This window comes from Hylaeus anthracinus, unplaced genomic scaffold (genome assembly GCF_026225885.1).
Source record: "Hylaeus anthracinus isolate JK02 unplaced genomic scaffold, UHH_iyHylAnth1.0_haploid 0, whole genome shotgun sequence".
Classification (NCBI taxonomy): domain Eukaryota; kingdom Metazoa; phylum Arthropoda; class Insecta; order Hymenoptera; family Colletidae; genus Hylaeus; species Hylaeus anthracinus.
In genome coordinates, this window is record NW_026533254.1 from 2,794,909 (window position 1) to 2,816,611 (window position 21,703).

The 21,703-nt window shown below is 34.4% G+C and overlaps 1 protein-coding gene across 3 annotated transcripts in view; it reads right to left on the reverse strand.

Moving 5' to 3' along the window:
- Positions 1–6,494: 6,494 nt before the first annotated feature.
- The window catches only part of LOC128896238 (uncharacterized), a 31,314-nt gene continuing 16,105 nt past the window's right edge, over positions 6,495–21,703 (reverse strand). For 2 of the 3 annotated variants that reach the window (XR_008461939.1, XR_008461938.1), the window contains exons 2-4: positions 10,477–11,024; positions 9,091–9,390; positions 6,495–6,634 (exon numbers count right to left, since the gene is read on the reverse strand). Coding sequence is in view for 1 of the 3 variants with exons in the window: in XM_054159464.1 (XP_054015439.1) it covers positions 9,083–9,390; positions 10,477–10,870 (702 nt within the window). In the remaining 2 variants the exon portion in view is untranslated. Of the gene's footprint in view, positions 6,635–8,965; positions 9,391–10,476; positions 11,025–21,703 lie in introns of those variants that run through there. The other variant, XM_054159464.1, reaches the window with a different exon arrangement.

The following is a 21,703-nucleotide window of genomic DNA, read 5'->3' on the forward strand; positions in this document are numbered from 1 at the left end:
ATTTTTATACGTAATTCGTTCTTCTCGAGGACATCTGTCCACAAGGGATGTTGTGGGCTCCTGTTCGATTGCAGGGATCATATACTGTTCTATTGTGAACCTCGTTATCTGGCAAGTTATGAATATCGAGTATTTTACAATTATATGATATAAATGAGTGCAGACATCCCTCGCGGCGGTAGCTCGAGTCATTTATGTAACGATTTCTCTTAAGGTTTTTCTAAATTATTGGAGACTCTCTATAATCAAACATTTACCGAGGCATTTGTTTTTGTAACTTCATCAAAATTCATGAATTTCATTTAAATTTATTTCCCTTGACGCTTGACTTTTAGAATTAATTTTTGTTAGTTGTTCAGTGGAAAGTACTGTCACCCTTATACAGGGCGTCCCAGAATTAGTGTAAGAACCGAACATGGGGTGTAGCTGATTGCGAGACGATTCTGAACCACAATTTCCTTTGCAAAAATGTCGGATGGTGCTTCGTTTTCGAATTGTTGACGAAAACGAAGCACCATCCAATATTTTTGCAAAGTATATTGCGGTTCAGAATCGTCTCATGTACCTCCCATTTCCGGTTCTTACACTAATTCTGAGACATCCTGTATAGGTAGGAAAGTTATAGGTGTAGTGGTGTCGTGAAATTAATAGCCGGTAGTGTATACCTTATAAAATATACGTTTTTTGTCCTGTATCTAAGTTTTGTAATCTATTATACATATTATATTAGACGCGTAATAGCATAAAAATATGGAAACTGTAAAAACAGAAAATAAAAGGTTTCCCAAAACGGGGCTTTAGAATGTTGTTTTTTAATCAATCACAAATAGTCTTGAATAAATATCTGACTTTATCATTTAAAATGAAGGTGTATATAATTACATATAAAGAAGAAGATATAAACAATTGTAATAAAATTAAGTATTCCGTCATAAACAATATAATGTAAGAAATAACAATGTATCCTCAGGGCCTGCAGCTGTGATTGGTCGCAGCTGCAGTACGGGTTTGGCGAACCCGAGGTACCCGAGCTTCTTGTAGGGCCCATGGGCTTTAAGAGTCATTTATTATTTATCAGGATCAATTTATTAAGGGTCCCAAGGGGGAGGGAGACCATGTTCATTTTAAACAGAAGAGACAGGTATATTCAATAACGTTTGCTAATTAAAAAACAAAATCACAAAGCACTTTTTGGAAAACCCTTTAGTTTCTTTTTTGACAATTTTCATAATCGTCTGCTGGTATACGTTCAAGTGTCAAAATATATATATTATATATAATATATTTCAAACAAGGACGTATAAACAATTAGAATAAAATTCAGTATTCCAAATCTATTTAATTGTTAAATCACACAATTGTGTCAACAGATTTAATTCTATAGATAAAAAGTTACATTCTTGTTGTGCTTCGTACCATATCAGTCCTACTTCTAACCTTTCAAATGTTAATTCCTCGATCGTATGTGAACCACTTAAGTTCAAAATGTATAAAAAAAACTGTATCGGATGACAGACAGTCCGAATAACAGAGAGTACGACTAATAGAGAATTTAGATAATACATCTAATGGGAATTTGGATAAACGAAGTCCTACTGTAATTCGAGTTTTCATTATACCAAAAAGTATATTGAAAACTTAACTCGTCGATGAATTTCCGAAATCAAAAATTGTTGAACCTATGGATAAAGTTAGAAATATACAAACTATTTTTAAATAAAATAATACATTGTTCTTTCCGACAGCCACTCAAAAAACAGAAACGGTGCATGTTTAACAGTCTCTGGTAAACCAGAACTTTCAGCGTCGAAAGAAACAATGGTGCAGTATTGATTTAACAAATTTTTATTTTTCAATATCCATGAGGTTTTTGAGGTCTGCGTACTTCAATATCGATGCTTGAATATCAACAGATGATTTTGAAAATACGAAAGGACCAATTCTGTTTGTATTTTTTAATTTCCATGAGGTTTTTGCGTCTGCGTGCATTGATGTCAATTCTTAGACGTGAACAGTGCGCGTGTAGCAAATACGAAAATGGAAATTCTGTTTTCAACGCGACCCGAATACGACACTTTAGTTTCAAAGAACCTCACGATGAAAGCCTGTCTTTTTCCCTTCTCGTGTCCCTTGAAAAGAAGGGTTACATTTCTTAAGGACGGCTGTATTTAGAATAGTAAGAGAAGTAGCGTATTAGCATAATCGATAACGCGGCGCAAAAGACAAGAATTGACGAGATAGAAAATGGTTGTTCGTCGATGGATAAAACGGTTAATTTATCGTATAACGCTTCGTTAACTTTGTTTCGTATTACTAACATAACTAAATACTTATTTGGTATACATTGTTCTCGCCTAGTGATACGTATTAACGTTTCTCCTCATCGTTACAAAGTTTCTATCAATTATCAATATCTAGCACACATTATCGTTCACGATTCGCTCGTGTCTCAGCGCGATGCTTTCAACGCGCGTCTCGTTTCTCTTATACAACAGATTACACATAATTCATCGTTATTTAGATCATCGATATCGTTTTCAGTTCTCGTCCATTGACAATATATTGTCGAGAAATACCTTATTTGCCGCGTATATAATCGAGCCGAATCGTTTTTTATATACTCACACTCGAGACGATAATTTTCATTTCGATACAACCGAGTTGATCGAAACCGTTAATCGTTATTGTTACGCGTATTATTAATTCTAAGAAAGATACAGCGAGTCGCAAACTTATTGCTGTACGCGTAGGGAGTAGTAGGGGTACGGTGGAGGAAAGAGGCAGGACAAAATTTGTCTGCGATTTTTATTTAAGAAATATAATATTTAGATTTTCCACTTGTAAAAGTGGGGAAACGAAATAAAAGTGACATCGTTTATTACTATTAGAAGGAAAACAAACGAAACAATTCTGGGTAATATTTAGAGCAATATTTATTATAGAATTATTGGCACATGTTATAAAAGTTAATAATTTTACCAGTGTTAATATCTGGTAGGGTAACCTATTGGTTTGATCATTTGGCCTTAATTCATTTTTTAAATAATTTTCTGTAATATTATGACATTCCTTCGTCATTCCTTAACAAAATTTAACAGTTTATTTATTCCAAAATCAGGTTTATTTTGTATTCTATCATTTGCCAATCTTGTAATAATATTTCAAACAGTTCAGTAACGTTTATTTGTAATATTGACACATATTTTATAATGCTCTCAATTTTCTAATAGAAAGTTACTAAATTTCCTGTATCTGAACTAGGTTTTTTTTTTGCTAATAGCATGATATTACAGTTTCTTTTTCTTCTCGACTCTTTTTGTTCGCTATTGTAAGATGTTAACTGATCGTTACAACAGCTTATACATAAATAATACATAGTATTCTTTCGTTTCTTTCTATCATATTAATAAATGGTAATATTCTGACATTTTGTTCATCATTTTACGAGCTCTTGATCTAAACATTACGTTTCTTAACTAAAAAAAGATAGAAAAATGTTAAATTATTTCTCTTGTCTCTCGCATCCCCGTTACTTCCTGTGTGCGTACCAATAATCTCGACTCATTATAAATCGTCCTCGACGCAACGCAAAAATGCTTTTACTCGTTTAGGTCATTTGTCCTCGAAGAAATTCCGTTTGTCCATCGTTTCGATAGTCACTCGATCGTATCCGGTATCGAACATTTTCCCCGTTGATTAACTCTTTAACGGAGGCTGTAGTTGGGTTTCGTTCGATAGGTTATTGGCTTTCTAAAAGGCAAGTTCTCCGAAAAACTACGACTTATACGGTTATTTGTCGAAATCTACTTGTCAGTGATTACATACTCATTTAGCTGTGACTACGATCTGAGAAAGGGGACGAGAAGTGGTGTACACAGATTTCTCGAATGAATTAGGGTTGCAGTGAAGCTCTATCTCTCGGTTCTACGTAGATGATATCGATCAACAAAGAATGCAAAATAATTTCGTGAATTTATGTTAACGGTCGATATTTATATATATTTAAAATATAAAAATGTTATCAGACCGATGATTACATATTCACAAGAAAATTGTTTCGATTGTATACAAAAAATAGTTCTGACAGCTTTGTTGCATAGTTATTTATGCTCGTACGCACCCAGACATTCCGTGTTTAAATCACGTAAAACGTGAAACCAAAAGCACCGGTTTATTTCCAAAACTTGCAGCATTCATTCATAGTCCTGAGAAACTAAATCGTGTGAAGTTTTCATTCTCATCTCAAATATTTTCTCTCCACATCGAAACAGTGTGATTTATGTTTTGAATTATTTTAAAGTTGGGTCGGTGTTTTTAAACTTTTGTAACTTGAATGTAATGTTTGAAGTAATTAATAGAATGCAAGTAGAATGCAGATTTCACAGTTGTTATCGTCATTATAGTCAATATATTCGCCATAGTTATCATAATTATCATAATTACAGTCGTTAGTATCATAGTCATAGCCAATATAATTGTCACAATCGACATAGTGAACATAGTCGCTGTTACAATCACAATAACAGTCACAGTTGTTATAATCGTTACAGTTATCACCACTGTAACTGTCACTGTTGTAATTCGTTCTTTCTTTTAATTATCTTTTTAGTGAAATCCCTTACACGTTCCAAGCTTTAATTTATCAAAAGGCACTATAACATTAAATAAATTCTCATTAATAAAACCTGAACAATAATATTGACACATCCGAGTTCAACAAAAAGTAATTAGTAGTATAACTATATCACTTCTTTAACAAATTCCAAGAGTACATCACCTTAAGGAAACATTATCTTTCCTTTGCGTATGTGTTTAGTAACGTGGACTATGAATTAGTGCTGCAAAGAGGATCGATGACTATCGATGACTATCAACTCCGACCCGCTTCGCTCAATTTTAAATGAATTCTTCTAATCGAAGTCATTCGTAGACATTTATTTCCATACTTATCCAATATTATTATCGAAGTTTATAAATGAGCGTTTCAAGTAATAGAATTTATCAGTTGCGACAATATCCCCTCGTTCATCCATCTTTAAAGCGACACTAGAACAATCTAATTTCATAATCGATGCTTTTACTTTCAACTTGAGACAGTTCGTATCTTACAAACAACCGACGGTAACAATCGCTATTGTTACCATCGTCTAACGATCGCTGATTAACAACAAATATTTCATTTACAATGTTTCACGCGTGTCCGTTTAACAGTGGCTCGAGATCAAACGAATAATTCTTTGGGAAGAAGCATCAAATAATTTGTTCTCTTACTAAGTGTTTTGTTATATTAATTTTCTTTCAACGTGGAAGACTATACCGGTCTTATATGTATAAGCGGGTCGTTATACTCGGAAAGTTTATAATAAAATACTGACTAGAAGAGCCTATTAATTTCTTTGGAAACATCAACGAAACGTTGGCACAGCCCGATCAAGTAAGAGTGAGGTCTTTGAGCGAGTAATACGCTTCTTGGGGGTGGTTTGAGCAGAAATTTGCAGTAAACTTTGTTTCGATTTACGAATAAAGGAGGGGCATGTAGCTGTGAGCCAATGGACGCCTCTCAGGGGCGTGACAGATAGGCGTAACCGCAGTGGTGGGGGGCGAGATTCCGCGCTAACCACGCCCGTATCACCTCGACGCATGCGCGTTTGCCTCTTCACTCTCGCTTGAGCAGCCTATACGTTATCCACCTCGTAAATTATAGCTTGAAACGAACGAATTTCAAGTACTATACAAATGCTACTTTCTTCTAAAATTGTCTTCTCTAACATTTTAAACATTTCAATCGGGTCATTCCTGTAACAAACTTTCATATTCTTACGAGATAAAAACGGAACTATTTAATTGCAAAAATATTTATATTTCGATCTCTTCTTTCAACAGGGATACGCAACGAATTAGACGCGTATCTTTCAAGTACTTCTCTTTGACCGATACTCGAAATTCGATTTCTCGAAGCTAGTCGGATGACGTTCTTATTTCCAGTAAAACTTCTCGCGCACTGAGAAAACGTACAATACAATTTCGTGCCGCGTTATTGTATCAAATCTCGCGCGATCGACTTCTCGTGCCAACATTGATAACTTCTTTTTCTCCATTGTATTATGGCTCACTGAACATCTCTCGAAAATGTCCTTTAGGCTACGGAACTTTCAATGAAAAAGTGATCTCGGATGTTGCTTCGAAACAGTAGGGACAACGTTACAGCATCGATTCTACTTTATCGCGGATCTACAAATTTTTAATTAGAAGTTCGTATTATTAGCGTAGTCGACAAGATGGCCGCGCACCATGATGGCGTTCAATAAACTAAAATTAAATATTTTCGTGGTTGCGTCTAAAATTTCTCGAATACAATCGTGAATAGAATCTTATTAAAAATCCGTCCCTTGCAGATTACGACGGTCATTCGTGACACTTTGAAACGAAATCTTCGTCGCGATTCTATCTGCTACTTTTTCTCTTGATAATACTTCAGCTGCTCCTATCTTCCCGCCAAACTTCTCTCGAATGCGCACCGAAATAAGCTATTTTTTTTCTGCTGTGAAACATCTTCCTTAGGGAGGTACCGTTGAGTTTTCAACGGTAAAATCTCTGTTGAGAGAATTCAGCAGCTCTTCGTTTTCCTTGCGCACTGAAACAGTAAAGACTTTGTTAATAGCGGTTCGAGAAGTAGGATAGTTTAAGTATTTATTAGGTTGGCCAAAAGGTTCGTTCGGTTTGCAAACTTTAGTTTGATTATCTATTGTTTAATCTCTTCAGGGATGACCATTAAATGAATTTCTTTTTTCTTCAAACTTTAAATCCAAACACCAAAACATTATTTATGTTTATTTACATTTATTTATATTTATATATTTTTTATTTTTAAGACGATCGTAAATAACAGTAATTTTACTATAAAAACAAACCTACACATGTGTCTCAATATCCCTTGAGTAGTTATACAGGGTGTCCCAAAAGTCGGGGAGGAGCCGGCAACGGGGGGTAGCTAAGACGATTCTGAACAACAATTTCCTTTGCAAAAATGTCCGATGGGGCTTCGTTAAGGAGATATTAAGCGAAAACCCTGACCAATCAGAGCGCGTGTATACCGCTGGAGCGGCCGTGGTAGCGAAGGTTACGCGCTAGGCGGTAGCGTCAACGTCCTTCGATGCACGTCGAGTCACTTGTTCGCATACAAGCGCGGCCGCCAGCGCGTAGCCTTCGCTACCGCGGCCGCTCCAACGGTCTACGCGCGCTCTGATTGGTCGGTGTTTTCTCTTAATATCTCCTTAACGAAGCCCCATCCGACATTTTTGCAAAGGAAATTGTTGTTCAGAATCGTCTCAGCTACCCCCCATTTCCGGCTCCTCCCCGACTTTTGGGACACCCTGTATAGTCATTTGATAGTGAATACTTGACTTTATTTTTGAACAAAAATTTTTAAGATTGATATTTCAATTTTCTTTTCTTTTGCTGTTTACAAAATTCCCCGTGACTGGAAAGAGCTTCGATTCTGAAATAGTTTTTGAACATCATTTATTTAGATCAATCTTTTTGTGTTCAAAGATGAGAAATTTTATAAGCGTGGAATTATGAATTTGCCCAAAAAATGGAGAAAGATCATAGAACAAAATGGAGAGTATCTTCTTGAGTAATCGAATTTCTAAGAAAAATCGTTTTTCATTTACGCATTAAAATTCAAACGAACTTTTTGGCCAGCTTAGCTTATTCATAGTGTATGCAGAATGACTTGGAGTAAGACCTGATACTCGTTAATTTTAGTAACGTTTATCATTCGTTTCGATAATCGCCAAAAACAATAGTAATCGATTAGGACGATAACTAGACTGCGGATTTTATGCATTTATGGTGTACGATAATATAGACAACATACATAAAGTATACATAATACATGTTGAATATATTCTACAATTAATACAATAATGTTATTCTCAAAATTAATTCCTCGTGTCAATACGAAGGAAAAATTCCTTTTCCATTTTGCAATCCTGGGTTTCGTTATCGAGGTATAAACAGTTAACGCTTGCAAGATTACGAATGTCATAGTCACGTGCTTCTCGAGCTTAAGTGCGCGCATGCGCGATCAGGTGACCGAGATACAAAATGACGAGCGCCAAGAGTCATGCCAGTCGACTTTAATTGCTTATATTTAGTTAACGAAGCTTTAGATCGTAAAATTGTAAAGGACTTTCCAGTTTTATTTTTCATATGAAGAATGGACTCTGAAAAATACGTTTACATTTTTTTTTAATATTACGCATATCATTATAAAAGACACCCTTTAGCTCATTGGACAGTGGAAACTCATTTAAGCAGTCAATAAAAGTGTTGTTACAAGCACATCATTTCTGAAAAGAATATGGAGACTAAGTTTCCTATTCTGTTACGTATTCAGTCAGTATATTGGAAGAACACTTAAAAGACTGTAAAAGTTCATACAGTGTTTCCTCTGTGAATTGATCCAGTCAATTGGCCAAAGTTCATGTCAAAATAAAAAAAAAAACTCAAACTCTGCTATTACATCCATTACAAATTAAGTTCAACTTAATTGTACGAAGTACATATATCGAAGAAGTTATACCGAAAGTTGTTTAGCTGTACATGTTTAGATTAGCGTTTCCAAGAAAAATACTATAGTTAAAATTTTTAAAAAAAGCAGAAGCTCAAGGTTGTTTATTATCATCAATTTTAAATATTGTTGTAAGGAGAGACTGTGAAACTAGACTGCGGATGTTTATGCATTTATGGCAAGTGAAAATGTGGGAAAATGAGCGAGGACGTGTATAAATGCAAAAATATATAAAGTATCAACAATAAAATGCATATTTTACTGTTTAGAAGATGAAACATACTCATTCAACTATCAATTCTATATCTGAATCTGTAAAAATATGAATTTGCATAAACATCCGCAGTCTATTAACGACTCATTACTCAAGCTGTGAGTCTCGAAGAGTTTATTTTATTTTCTAGTGTCTTATTTTGTCTTTATTTATAGTGTGAGTGTCCTCTTTGTTAGTGTGCGTCGTTTCTCAGGAATTTCTTGGAATATTTAATCGAAAGTATTTGAAAATAATCATTTACGTGGGATTCGGTGCTCGGCAAGTTCCTTGAAGCCTACGCTAGGCTTCGAAAAAGTGCTGCTCTGTGTTAAAGTGACCACCACGACAAGAATCGATGCAGCTAGAAGGAAAAGAAACGTTCCCAGGATGATCATAGTGATTTTTCGATGCCGTCTCGCTTCCTCTAAATCCTCTGCGTTTTCCGTAACCTTCTCCGCTTCCTTTGCTACGATTTTTATCGGTTGAACGGAATCCTTTCTGCGAGCCGTGCTCGCTTTTCGTGGCTTTGTTGTCTTGTTTATGCTATTTCTTCTACCATTGCCTGAAGATCATTTCTCTGGTTATATTGAGAGAACGAGGTAACTCGATCATCTCAACTACAATTTCTGATACTATCGAATTTGTTTCAATTATTACTTATTTAGTACTTCAATTCGGAGAGGCCTACACGCTGATTAAATTATAGCTTACTTTTTCTAAGTCAATTCTATTTGAGACGAATTTCATTTTGTTGAATTAACGTCCAGGTTTATAATGAATTTTTTAAAAGGGTCTTTGAGATGGTAGTTTTCAATAGTAAAAGTGATGGATGCAATGTTATTTTCCACAATTAATCGTAACGTGTACCTTTATTCAATTTCATAAAATCGACTATACTTTGTATCATGTTTATTCAAAAACAAAATTCTAAAGTCCCTTTTAAAAAATCATTTACAGCAGAATTTCAAAAAGTAATTGATTATGACCTAAACAATAATAATAATAATAATAAGATATAGCTATTAGGGTATGTTCTATTGCAAAGAACTCCTTGTTGTAGTTAAAAAAAAAAACAGCCCTGAAAATTTCAAAAAGAATTTACTTACAAAAAATACTATATAATCAGCTTGTAGAGCTCTATAAACCAAAAGACGAAAAGAATTATACAAATTGGTCCAGTAACAATACAAACAATCAAAGAGATTGAGTTAATGTTGTTCATATAGCATACAGGGAATGAAAAATCAACTCGTTCAGTTTCAAAGACAGAATAATAGAATAGGAAAAAGTGATTCGAACAAATTTTACTTGGTTCAAAAAAAAAGAAAAAAAAAACAACCAGTATAAAACAATTAGTATAAAATAAATTTTTGATCATATATATATATATGTGTGTGTGTGTACCAAAATTATACGAAAAAATACACCATACATTCGAAAACAAGTTGAAACGGATGAAATTAAAAGTGAATACGTTTATCTTCTATCATTTCTTTTAAATTTCAAAATTAATATTTGCTTTGTTTCCACGCGAAAATACAATCAATACTTGGAGCGGAATCGTTAGATCCACGCGAAATGCGTGCGATAATGAACTTGCGTTCGTTTCTGATCGATTGAAAAGTCTGATGACCCAATTGTTTCCTACCTAACGACGTTGGCCTGCTGCAGCTGTTTATTCGCGAGCGATTGGATTGTACGCTGGAACGACGACTGGATCGCTGATCGAGTTCCGAACTGTTTCTGTTCTGTTTTTGGCCGGTGGCTTTCGAACGAGTGAAAACATTGTATTGAGGCTCGTCATCGAGGTTGGCCAACTGGCGGGGTAATGCGTCGTTTAGCTGTAACTCGTTTGGATCTGGATAGGGAAGGTAGCGTGACGAGCGATTTTCAGATGGGCATATATCGTTATCGCGCGATCGCTGACAGATGTCCGTGGGATTGTGGGTAGTTTCAAACGATGTATTGTCCGTATAAAAGATTACACGCTCGGATGACGAACGAGATAATCGACGATTTTCATTGCTTCTTTGAGTGGACATCGTTGGCTAGTATGGCATCCTGGAGAATTGGTTTCTTGATCACTGCTTTATCGATAGTGGCTCGTAAGTAACGTCACAGTTTATATTCACTGTCGATTGTCCGTTTGGATTGAGGTCGCTGAGGTAGGTCGCTTCGTTGGCAATGTAGAACACTCTGTTAATACATTCTTCGATCAATTAGAGTTCTACATTACCCAGTTGTACCGATAGAATGCACCACGTTATCTACTACGGTACTCTACTTGGTAATTATAGAGAACAGGTACATCCTCATCGATTTCGATGATTTTTCAATATGTTGTAGAAATCAACATTTTGAACAACTTTTTCTTATACATATAACCGTCGCTCGGCCTTAGTTTCCGAGATATTTGCAAAATACCATTGCTGCACAACAATGAATATTGCGTATAACTACGCGTCTGTGACAGCGTGTGTGTAAGCGTTCAGTCGTCGATTGTTTAGGCTCGGAATACACATACGCGACTGTGAGTCTGTATGCGTTAGCTATCATTCGCTGGTCGGCTCGTGTTTCAATCTGTTCCGAATTCATTTATACATATAAAGTAGCGCATGATCTGTATTCGTACAGTAAAAAAATGGGGTTCCGGGGGCTCGCTCCCGGTCGGGGGTTTGGTGACGAAGCCCCCAAGAACGAGTACTGCAGCGCACCACTCAGGTGTGTACACGGTTAGCCTGAGGGGTGTTTATGCTTTTCATATATGCTTTTCAATTTTTGTGAAAGGATTTTGCGCGAAAATTATACGCATCGAAATTACGGGAACTCACAGACGCGTACGTGTATTCCGAGCCTAAACAATCGACGACTGAACGCTTACACACACGCTGCCACAGACGCGTAGCTATACGCAATATTCATTGTAGTAGTAGCAATGATATTTTGCAAATATCTCGGAAACCAAGGCCGAGCGACGGTTATATGTATAGGAAAAAGTTATTCACAATGTTGATTTCTACAACATATTGAAAAATCATCGAAATCGGAGAGGATGTACCTGTTCTCTATAATTACCCTCTACTTTACCGACAGTATTTTATTTTATCTACTGGATAACCTCTCCAGTGATAGAAGAGGCAAAACCCTAGGCTTCGAATAAATTTGAAGTTTGCCGATGCGTTTGTCTCGTTTCCTTCTTTGGAAAATGTTTAAAAGAGGAAACGAGACAAACATATCAGCAAACTTCAGATTTATTCGAAGCCTAGGGTTTTGCCCATCTCTGAACCTCTCCCCTTCTGTCATTTTCACATCTCTAAGTTACGCGGAGTTTACGATAAAATCATAGTGTCGCACTAAAAACATCTCAATTTTAGTAGGAAAGGCTTCCTGGTTGTGAGTCCGACTTTTTGTTAAATTTTCACATAGTGATAGAGCATGAAATAACCAATGGTTATGATACGATGGGAATATTGTTAACAGTTTACAGAATATTTAATATTGAAGTATTTCTTTATAATAATAGTTCTTTAATAATGATTATTTGATATTAATAGTAATGATTAAAAATACAGTTTCGAAAGAAACTATCATTGCTATTAAAATATCAACTTATTATTTTTATTTCTATTAAAATTATGTAAATTTTATCTATTATTTAGATTATTAGACTTTAATAAAATTAATGGAATTAATTTTGTTATTGCACGTTGTTTTACGATGGCTATTTCGTGTTACCTCGTAATTGTTGAATTTATTTATCGAGATAGAATAATGTTTTTCGTAGGCTCATGTTTTAAAGGTTTCGATTAAAAAGTAAACAAATAAAAGGTGAATTTGGCGTGCCATCGATACTTCATACATTTTTCATACATTTAGAATAAAAAAAAAAAAAGGTGAAGTGATATGGCGTAAAATCGCCCTCGAAGTCAAACACCTTTTGTCTGAATGATTTTCCATTTTCCATAGAAATAAAAGAGTTGTCCAAATAGCCAGTTGTAAACGTTTCAAAGAGAGAAAAGCGATGGATATTCTTAAGGTTGGCTTGCACAAAGTGACTCGTCTCTGTACGGCACAATGCAGCATCACTCTTTTCAGCAGGCTTTTGCCAAAAGTGTTTTCACATCTTGGAATACAAGTAACGTATTTCGAACGATGAGTAACTGAGATTATAAGGAAAAAAACACCGATGTTTTGGAAAACGTGCATCGTCTGGAGAAAATTAAAACAAAAACAATGATATAAGAATTGAGTTTCCTCGATAACAATCTAAAATATAATAATTTTTTCCAAAACATGGATGCGACTTGCAATTCAAAAATTTAATTTGCCTAGAGACTTTCGTTAAATAATCTTTTACATTTAACAAGTGCAAAACTCCATCAATCGAAAACAATGACAATTGATATTGAAATAAATAAATTGTGCATAGTAAATATTCTTCATCTATGAGGATTATAAAAATAGAATTAGAGTTGTGTATTATTGAGTTTTGAATAAAAGTTGACAAAATAGTATACACATTTGTGTTGCAGTTATGAATTCCATTTGCATAAATCGCTTAGAAAGTAATTGTAGTTACCGTTATTAATTACTCATGACCTAGTCTGACGCACTGCAGAGTTTTGATATACTATATTAACAAGCTATGTATCTATAAAGTTGAGAGCTCGCATAGTTTAGTTTCAAGTGTTTCCTGTTACATTTAATCTAGCGTTTGCAAATTAATAACAATTCTTTTAAATGGTAATTTACTTCCCAAAGGTTTTTTCGCAAACAAATTACTTATATCTAAATTTTTTTTTTAATTAATTTTCCTGTGCTTCAGATCATTAAAATTACGTAAACATGTTACTTTCAGCTTACTAATGATCCCACGAAAACTTTCAAGCAAGTATTTTTCGATAATGGACAAATTGGTCGAGATATATTTGTTATCGTTAAACGTTTTATATCATTTCTAATCATTGATAACGCTTAAGCGTTATTTTTTTCTATATACAAACTATGTCTCAATTTGCATTTTATGTTTAATGTTGCATTTTATGATGAATATACTACGCAACAAAATAATATATCAGAATTTTGCCATTTTTCAAATGTGTATAACTCCATCAATTTTCATTGTATCGATACAATTTTTTGTTTATTTCGTAGGAAATTATTTCTAATCTTAATAATAACTTTTGAACACTTTTTCTTCTTTAAAAGTTGATTGTTTGATGGTGCTGCTTGAATCGTACTGGTTTTTTCGGAAATGATACACAAAATCATCGCAAAATGCACATTTTAACAAGGAATTTGCAGAAGAGAAGCGAGTCTATACAATTTTTGTTGACCGAGTTATCCTATTTTCAAATTATTCGTGCGTTTAATAATAACAAATTAATTTAATAAATCCTTTACCTTTAATAATCTATCTTTATAATATAAAACAACCAAACTTATTGTTAGTCAGTATGATTCATATATTATAGAACGTAATACAGATCTTTATAAGAAGTGAGAAAGTTATTAATGTTTTTGGATGCTACAAATTTTAGCCCCTCCAGAAAATGTTAAATCGGGAAAGCTTTAAACCACTCCTTCAAAAGATGACAGTCCCAACCCAAATACTGCAATCGGAGTTTTGATAGTTTACTATAAAGCATACGTAACTCTATCTGGTGTTTCGATAACTAGAAGCTTGTGGCAAAGAGGAAAGGGATGCGTTTGGCGTGCAGTGTGCCCATTAAATAGAGGCCATAGACGTAACGATTTATTGTACGACTAGTTGTACATCGAGTTGGAACGATAATGTCGTAGCAGCGCTGTAATGCCATCCAACACGTCCGCCTCGAACGATATATTGTGCAATAATCCGTACACTTTACAATTATCGTTCAATTAATTGTATCAACGATGATTGTGCAAATTAGAGCTCGTTCGTGTTAACGACTTTCCACGGCGATCCAACTGTCGAACAGTCTTGGACAAACTGTCATTAATTGACTACTGATGATTCGCGATTCATCATCAGTTGTTAATTGCGAAAATTAATTGCTTGTAACAATTGGCAATTAAATTTTATTATTATGAGAATTAATTATTTTAGCAAGGTACGATTGATCAACTGTCAATTAAGGCTACAATTGTAGATTCGATAAAAACATGTTAAAATCTATCCTCTATTTTAATACAAGAACATCGTTAATATAATAATTATTATTAACATTATTCCCAAAAGTCCAAACTTTCATTTCACGTATAACAAAAATTTTCTTCAGGATTATACAGGATTCGCTATAATTTATATACAAAGGTTATTTATTATTAGACTGTGGATCATTATACAAAATAAAATCTTCGCGTACGTGCCCACAAAAATGAAAGCTAAATAAGAATTTATTTTATTCTGTAAATATTATAACATGAACTTTACTTTCAATTTTTTTTTATATTCTTGCATATTCTTTGCATTCTGTAGGGTCTTGCAAATTCAAATTTCCTATAAATGCATAAAGATCCGCAGTCTATTTATTATATAGAACATCTACAATTAAGAAAAATACGATACGATCATAAATTTTTAAAAACGTACGCGTACAAATGTTTAAAATTAGATCATTTGATTGCACTGTTGCGTTTTTAAAAATATACAGAAAAGACCTTCGTAGCCACCCCTAAATCCACTATTTAAGTCGACTTAAAAGCGCCTCAACATCAACTCAAACAAAACAAAGTCCAACTGGAGAACCTCTAATAAAAACCACGACGTTTCTACACGTTCCATCGATACGAGGCTAAACGTCCATGACGTCATTAGACGTTCTGTCGTATTATACGAATTGAGCGTCTATAGGTGTTTCGACCGCATATGTGGTAACTTGGCCGAACTACATACTAAACTTAGTGCAAGGATACAACAAATTTTTTCCTGTCATCGAGATCTACAATTCAAGTAAAAGAACAAAGACGATACGTCGACATTGTAATTTTATTCTTTGCCACCAATTTTCACAGAAATAGAGCATTCACGGCTAATACTCAAGTTGTACAACTTGTTTGCACTCATATATTCTCTAGACGGAAGCTTGTAATTGCATTTCTAAGCATTAATTTCACGTTTATTTAATGTTTCACACATGTTCGTTATTTCACTACAGGAAATAATTCTGGAACTACTCGATGTGTATTTAGAATAATTAAATAATAAAACAAACTTAAAAAATATACTGTTTTACCACTGTAGGATGAATGATCATATTGTATGATTTCAGATATAAAACAAGACACTATTAACCTAATTGCCTTCAACAATTTAAATGCATGATACAGTGGTCTACCAAGAGGAAATCTAACTTGTACCTACTTAGAACCAATTAAAACAGATAATATCATTAGCAACCTCGATGATTATAAACACCATATCAAGTAGAAACAACCAGCAATAGTCAGACGCGTTAGACACGCCATACTCGATACGCACGGATGCCCCAATTGTTTTCAGAATCGATTTTCTCGAAAATAAAGGCTTATATGGAAAAATTTCATTCTACATTTTCAATTCTATTTTTCTTGAAGAACCTCCAATTATCACACACCCCCTACAATTACGACAACCACAGTGCTGATAATACTTGTTTAGAAACATTAGAAAATTTAGAAAATTTCTGCAACTGCCAGACACAAGATTCAGTCGGTCACAAAAGGAAGATCCGTTTTAAACGGCAACTCGAAAGAAGGAGAATGAAAATATAACTAAGGGCAGCTAAAAACGTCGTATCTATGTGGTGGACGTCACCCTTGAGTTTATTGCGACGTGTATTTTTAGCGACGGATCTAGCAGGCCGCCTCTATCCGCTATCCGTGTCTCTTTTCTCCCATCGACCCTCATCGTGTATACGGTTATGTCTGTGCTTGTTTCTCGCACACACACATATCCAGCCATCGTGAACACGTCGATAAACATACTTGACCAAATATTTAGAAAATCCACGCCTACCGACAGAATCGAAGTTATTTGAATATTCGTGCACGACGAAGGAATGGAAAATTGAGAAAGATTGCTCCGATATTTTATTTTTATGCCTGCACTATGACGTTCAGCTTTCATAAAAGAGCTTTGAAAAGTTGATGCTCCATTTTTCTGCGTCTTCTTGTTTACTTACTTCCCCGAATATCTAAATGATTTTGTGCTTTTTTACGATCAGTGTAGGAGTTATCGAACAACTTGAATAAGTCTTGATTATTTATTCAATAGAAGAATCTTTTTGATTGTTTGTTGTCATTTTTAGAAAACCAAAGAGAAGTGTATAGCTTTTTTTATAGTATAAATCTACCATTGAATATCATTGTAAGTATTAAAATTCATGAATACATCCTATTTTAATCTCGATACATTTTTAGAATCCCATATAATTTGAAGCACAACAATAGTTTGATTACTCCAAAAAGAAAGTTCAAGGCTAAGTAGGTTAAAGAAATGATCTGACGAAGTATCGAGAAATTGATCGATTTAGTAGGTATTTCATGCGTAGGGGCCACATGGGTATACGTGTACAAGTATGCAAATTATCATGAATCTCTGTTCTTTCAGGTCTGATTCACGACTATTGCTGGACTCAGAGTTAGATCGTCAGATCGAAGGTTTATTTTTCTGAGAAGGAAATATGTAAAATAAAATTTGGATTATTTTTCCTTTCGGATTATTTGATTTCATCGAGTTATCGTATTTTTCATGTGAGAAATAGCAATGTAAATGGATCATAGAACTTTTTACAACACAAACTTCGTTCTAATTTATATTTCTCAATTCTCAATTTCTATCTAACACAAAGTAGATATAAGTATATAGATGTAGATAGCAATTTATATTTCATAATTTACATTTATATTTCTCAATTCCCAATTTTTGTCTATATCAAAGTAGAGGACATCGAATCTCCAAAAACTCGAGTCACTAAGAAGGTGACTTGAAAAGGTGAAGCTTGAAAAATTTGTTGTTTCATCGCCGTTAACTCGTTAACGGTAATTGTGTAATTAAAGCACTTGTGGTAAATTATATCGTTTCAATTGGCATTTACATGTGCCATATTTCCTTGATAAAGCAAGATTAATAGTAGGCAACTAGAGACCTATTCGAGCCGTAATAGACAAAATTGAATTTCCTCGACACAGATTGTTTAGTCTAGCGTGCTAGCTTTGGAAAATTGCTGGCCAGGAGAGGAAACTGGGTTTAATTGATCCGTTCTCATGGCTCCAATCCATCTAACGTTACGACCACCCTCTTTTCTTTCTTCTCTATTTGGTTGCGAAGACAGCTAGTGGCAATGACGGAGAATCTCAACTTTATAACACAGGAAAACAGATTTATATGTACTACCACGTAAACGATATTTAACATCCTGGCATATGTGCGTTCATTCGTGTAAATACGCAATCGCAACAAATTATATAGAATGTCTAAACGAGTCAAAATAAGGTGAAAATCGAGAATGGCCGAATTACGTTTGAACACTTGTGTCGGAATTATCAATTGCTATTCTTTTTTTTCAGTCTCTTTATTAGAGAAGGTGGAGAGAAAGTTTACTTAACTTCATTTGTCTCAAATTTAGGCCTGCTTGAGGTTTATTTGAAACATTTCTTAAATGTTTACAAGAGATCACAATCATTATTTGTATATCTTTATTTTGACAATAACTTATATATGTACATATACATACATGCATATGTAAATTCTTATAAAAGCAGATGCACATTTATAGTACAGATTTACAACTTATTCATGTATATAAGTATTTATGTACATGTATAAATTATTATCAAAATAAAGATGCATAATGATTGTTATCTCTTGTAATTTTTTTAATATTATATACTTTAATGACAACTTGTGTATCATGTACATCATAACAATATAACAATCATCATTTATGTATCTCTATTTTGCCAATAACTTGCATATCCACATATATACATGCATACATATGTAAATTTTCAGAATAATAAAGATACATTTATAACATAGATTTACAACTTATGCATCCATAACAATCATCATGGATGTAGCCTTATTTCTAAAGGCCAAGATCACTGCGAAACCAACGGAACCTCCAAAAAGTATCCTTTTAACAAACCACGTGCCACACAATCGATACACATGTATAAACAAACTTTCTTCCAAACTCTGCTGCCTTAGTCTCCTAGATGGCATTCATTAGACGCAAAGTGGATCGTAATCGTACACACCCAGCAGATATCGTCGTTACAAGTGGCTCTAAATTCTTTAACCGATCGCTATACATCGCCTAGTGATCCTTCTTATTGTAGAGCATCAGATATCGATAATCGATAGTACTCGCGTACTCGTTACCAATATTAGCATATACCAGCTCACGGTGATGTAAGGACATTGGCATAATAATGTCAGCGATATTCGAGACACACGAAGAACCGCGCGACAAGCATAACGGCTGATATAACCGCATGAAATGCGACTGGAAATGCGTCGACTATATCTCGCGTTGTTGGTACACGCGAGCATCTGTTTACTCTGTTATCGAATAACGTGTCATATTGTTCGAAAAACGCAAGATGGATGGCACAGCTTAAGCCAGGAACGTGGGACGCGAAGCATCCAAGCCGCATGCGGCATTTTGAGCTGCACGGTGTGGCATTTCCGTATATTTTCTGGGTTACCTATCTCTTTCTTCTATACATATTATACATATATCGATGATAGTGACAAGGATGATTGGTCGATGGTAGGGAGACGAATTTTTCTAGATACGAGGATAACTTTAATAAAAATCAGTTGCTTGTGGCAATTGACGATTAAATTTTGTAATTGTGAGAATCAATTATTGTAGCAACTACAATTAATCAATTGTCAATTACCAATCAATCAAAGAAAAGTACCAAAGAAAATTGTATTCAGATTCAAGAAAAACACGTTCACACCTATATCGCTATAGTCTTGAGAAGTGCGGTTTGTGCAAATTGGAAAAAGAGACGCTGAAACACCTCATAGAGGACTGCCAGGAGTTAGAAAGAGGAGAATTAAAAGAGGAAACGTTGGTAGAGGGGAGGTCGGATGAGAGGGTAGCAGAGTGGGTAAGGAAGATTGAGAAGAAGAGGAAGGAAAGGAACGGGCAGTAAAAAATGTAAAATAGAAAGAGACCAAAGTTAATGTTAAAGGTAGTTTAAGGATTCGATGTATGTAGATTAAGGGTTATTAATTTTAAGTTTAGTATGTAAGATATTGAGTATGGTGATATGAGCGAGGGTGTATATGGTTTAGTGGATTGTAATCCAAGTCCATTTCGTGGCATAAAAGCTGGAATAAAAACTGTATCTATCTATCTATGTACCTATGGTCTTGAGTAACCTTTCGGTACGTAGACTGTATTTTAATAGAAGAACATTATTAATATAATTATTACTATAATTTAACATTCTTCTCAGATGTGAATATCCCAGGAAAGGATAACCTTGAAAGATATACTTGTAGGGAAGAATGGTCGTGAATAGAGTTCAAAGAAATCTACTCGAGGAACAAAATATTCAGAAGTGATTGCTACACGTAATAAGAAACTGTAAGAATCGTAAGATCGTAAATTGTTCACAGTTACTTGCCCTCAGGGGCTTTAGCTATATTTGATTATTATATAGCTACAGTACGGGTTTAACAATCCCGAATTACCCGAGCTAGAGGGTGTGACCAGTGGCCTCAAGAAACTACTGGCGTTCCGAATTGGAGAATTTTAAAGAGAGGTATCTAATCAAGTGCAAATGCGAAGTAATGTAAAGCACGAATTAAATGAATGCAAAGAAGGAACAAATACAAGATTGGTACATTAGGTGTTATACGACTTCGCATCCTTACGAATAAAACTCACTCATTGTTTATTTTAAGATGAAACGTTTCCTCGATACAATAAAAATGTTTCTCGTGGCTTATAGTCCCCATGTATTGTAATTATACAAAGTAATAACAAATATGTAAAACTTTTTCGCGAAATCGATTTTTGATATAAAAATGAATCGAAAAGTCCTTTACCATTTTGCAATCTGAATTTGCTCAATCGTTACTTAAATAAATCGTTACTTAAATAAAAGCAATCAAATTTCACTTTAAAAATGGTTTGAAAAAATGTCTGCTCGCCTTCAAGGCATTCCAATCGACTACGTTATTTAGAACACGAAACAAGGGGGGTGTAACGTTTTATTGCTCTATTAAATCCGTTTTTGCCAACGATAAATTTATCACACGAACGACTTAAGAACAATGTCAATGGTACAAGTTCCAGTACAATGGTACATTTTAAACTTAACCATTCAAGAATATACATATGTATAGAAAGTTTTATTTGAAAATTCGAGACGATAACGAGATTAGCGAATATTTGCGAGACGTGTCCGATTACTAGACCGTCTGGCATATTTTAACGAGTTTTCCACGAAATCGTGTTTCCGAGATTTCTCAAAATGTAAAGTATAATGACTGGAATAATGGCAAAAATGGCTTTTCTCTGATTTGTTCATTTTCTCCCAATCTGCATTAAAAATAAATAACGAAACATCAACTTTGGAATGAAATCTTTGCTTTAATGCTTATTTTAGGAAAAGTGACTGACAAAACACATGTATTAAGATTTGAATGGAACAAAATAATTTCTCCAAGCGAGAATGAGGTTTCTATCTCGCCAAGAGCAGGAGGTACGAAACATCATTCTTGCTTGTACGAGCAATTCTACATTTTCACGTTTCGACCCTGCAGTAGTTTAATCAATCAACTTCACGTTGAATATTTATATACCTGTAGGGAAGTTAGTAATGAATACATTGTTTTCAAATTTAACTTCATTTCCTTCTTCGTGTATAATGCTTGTTAAAAA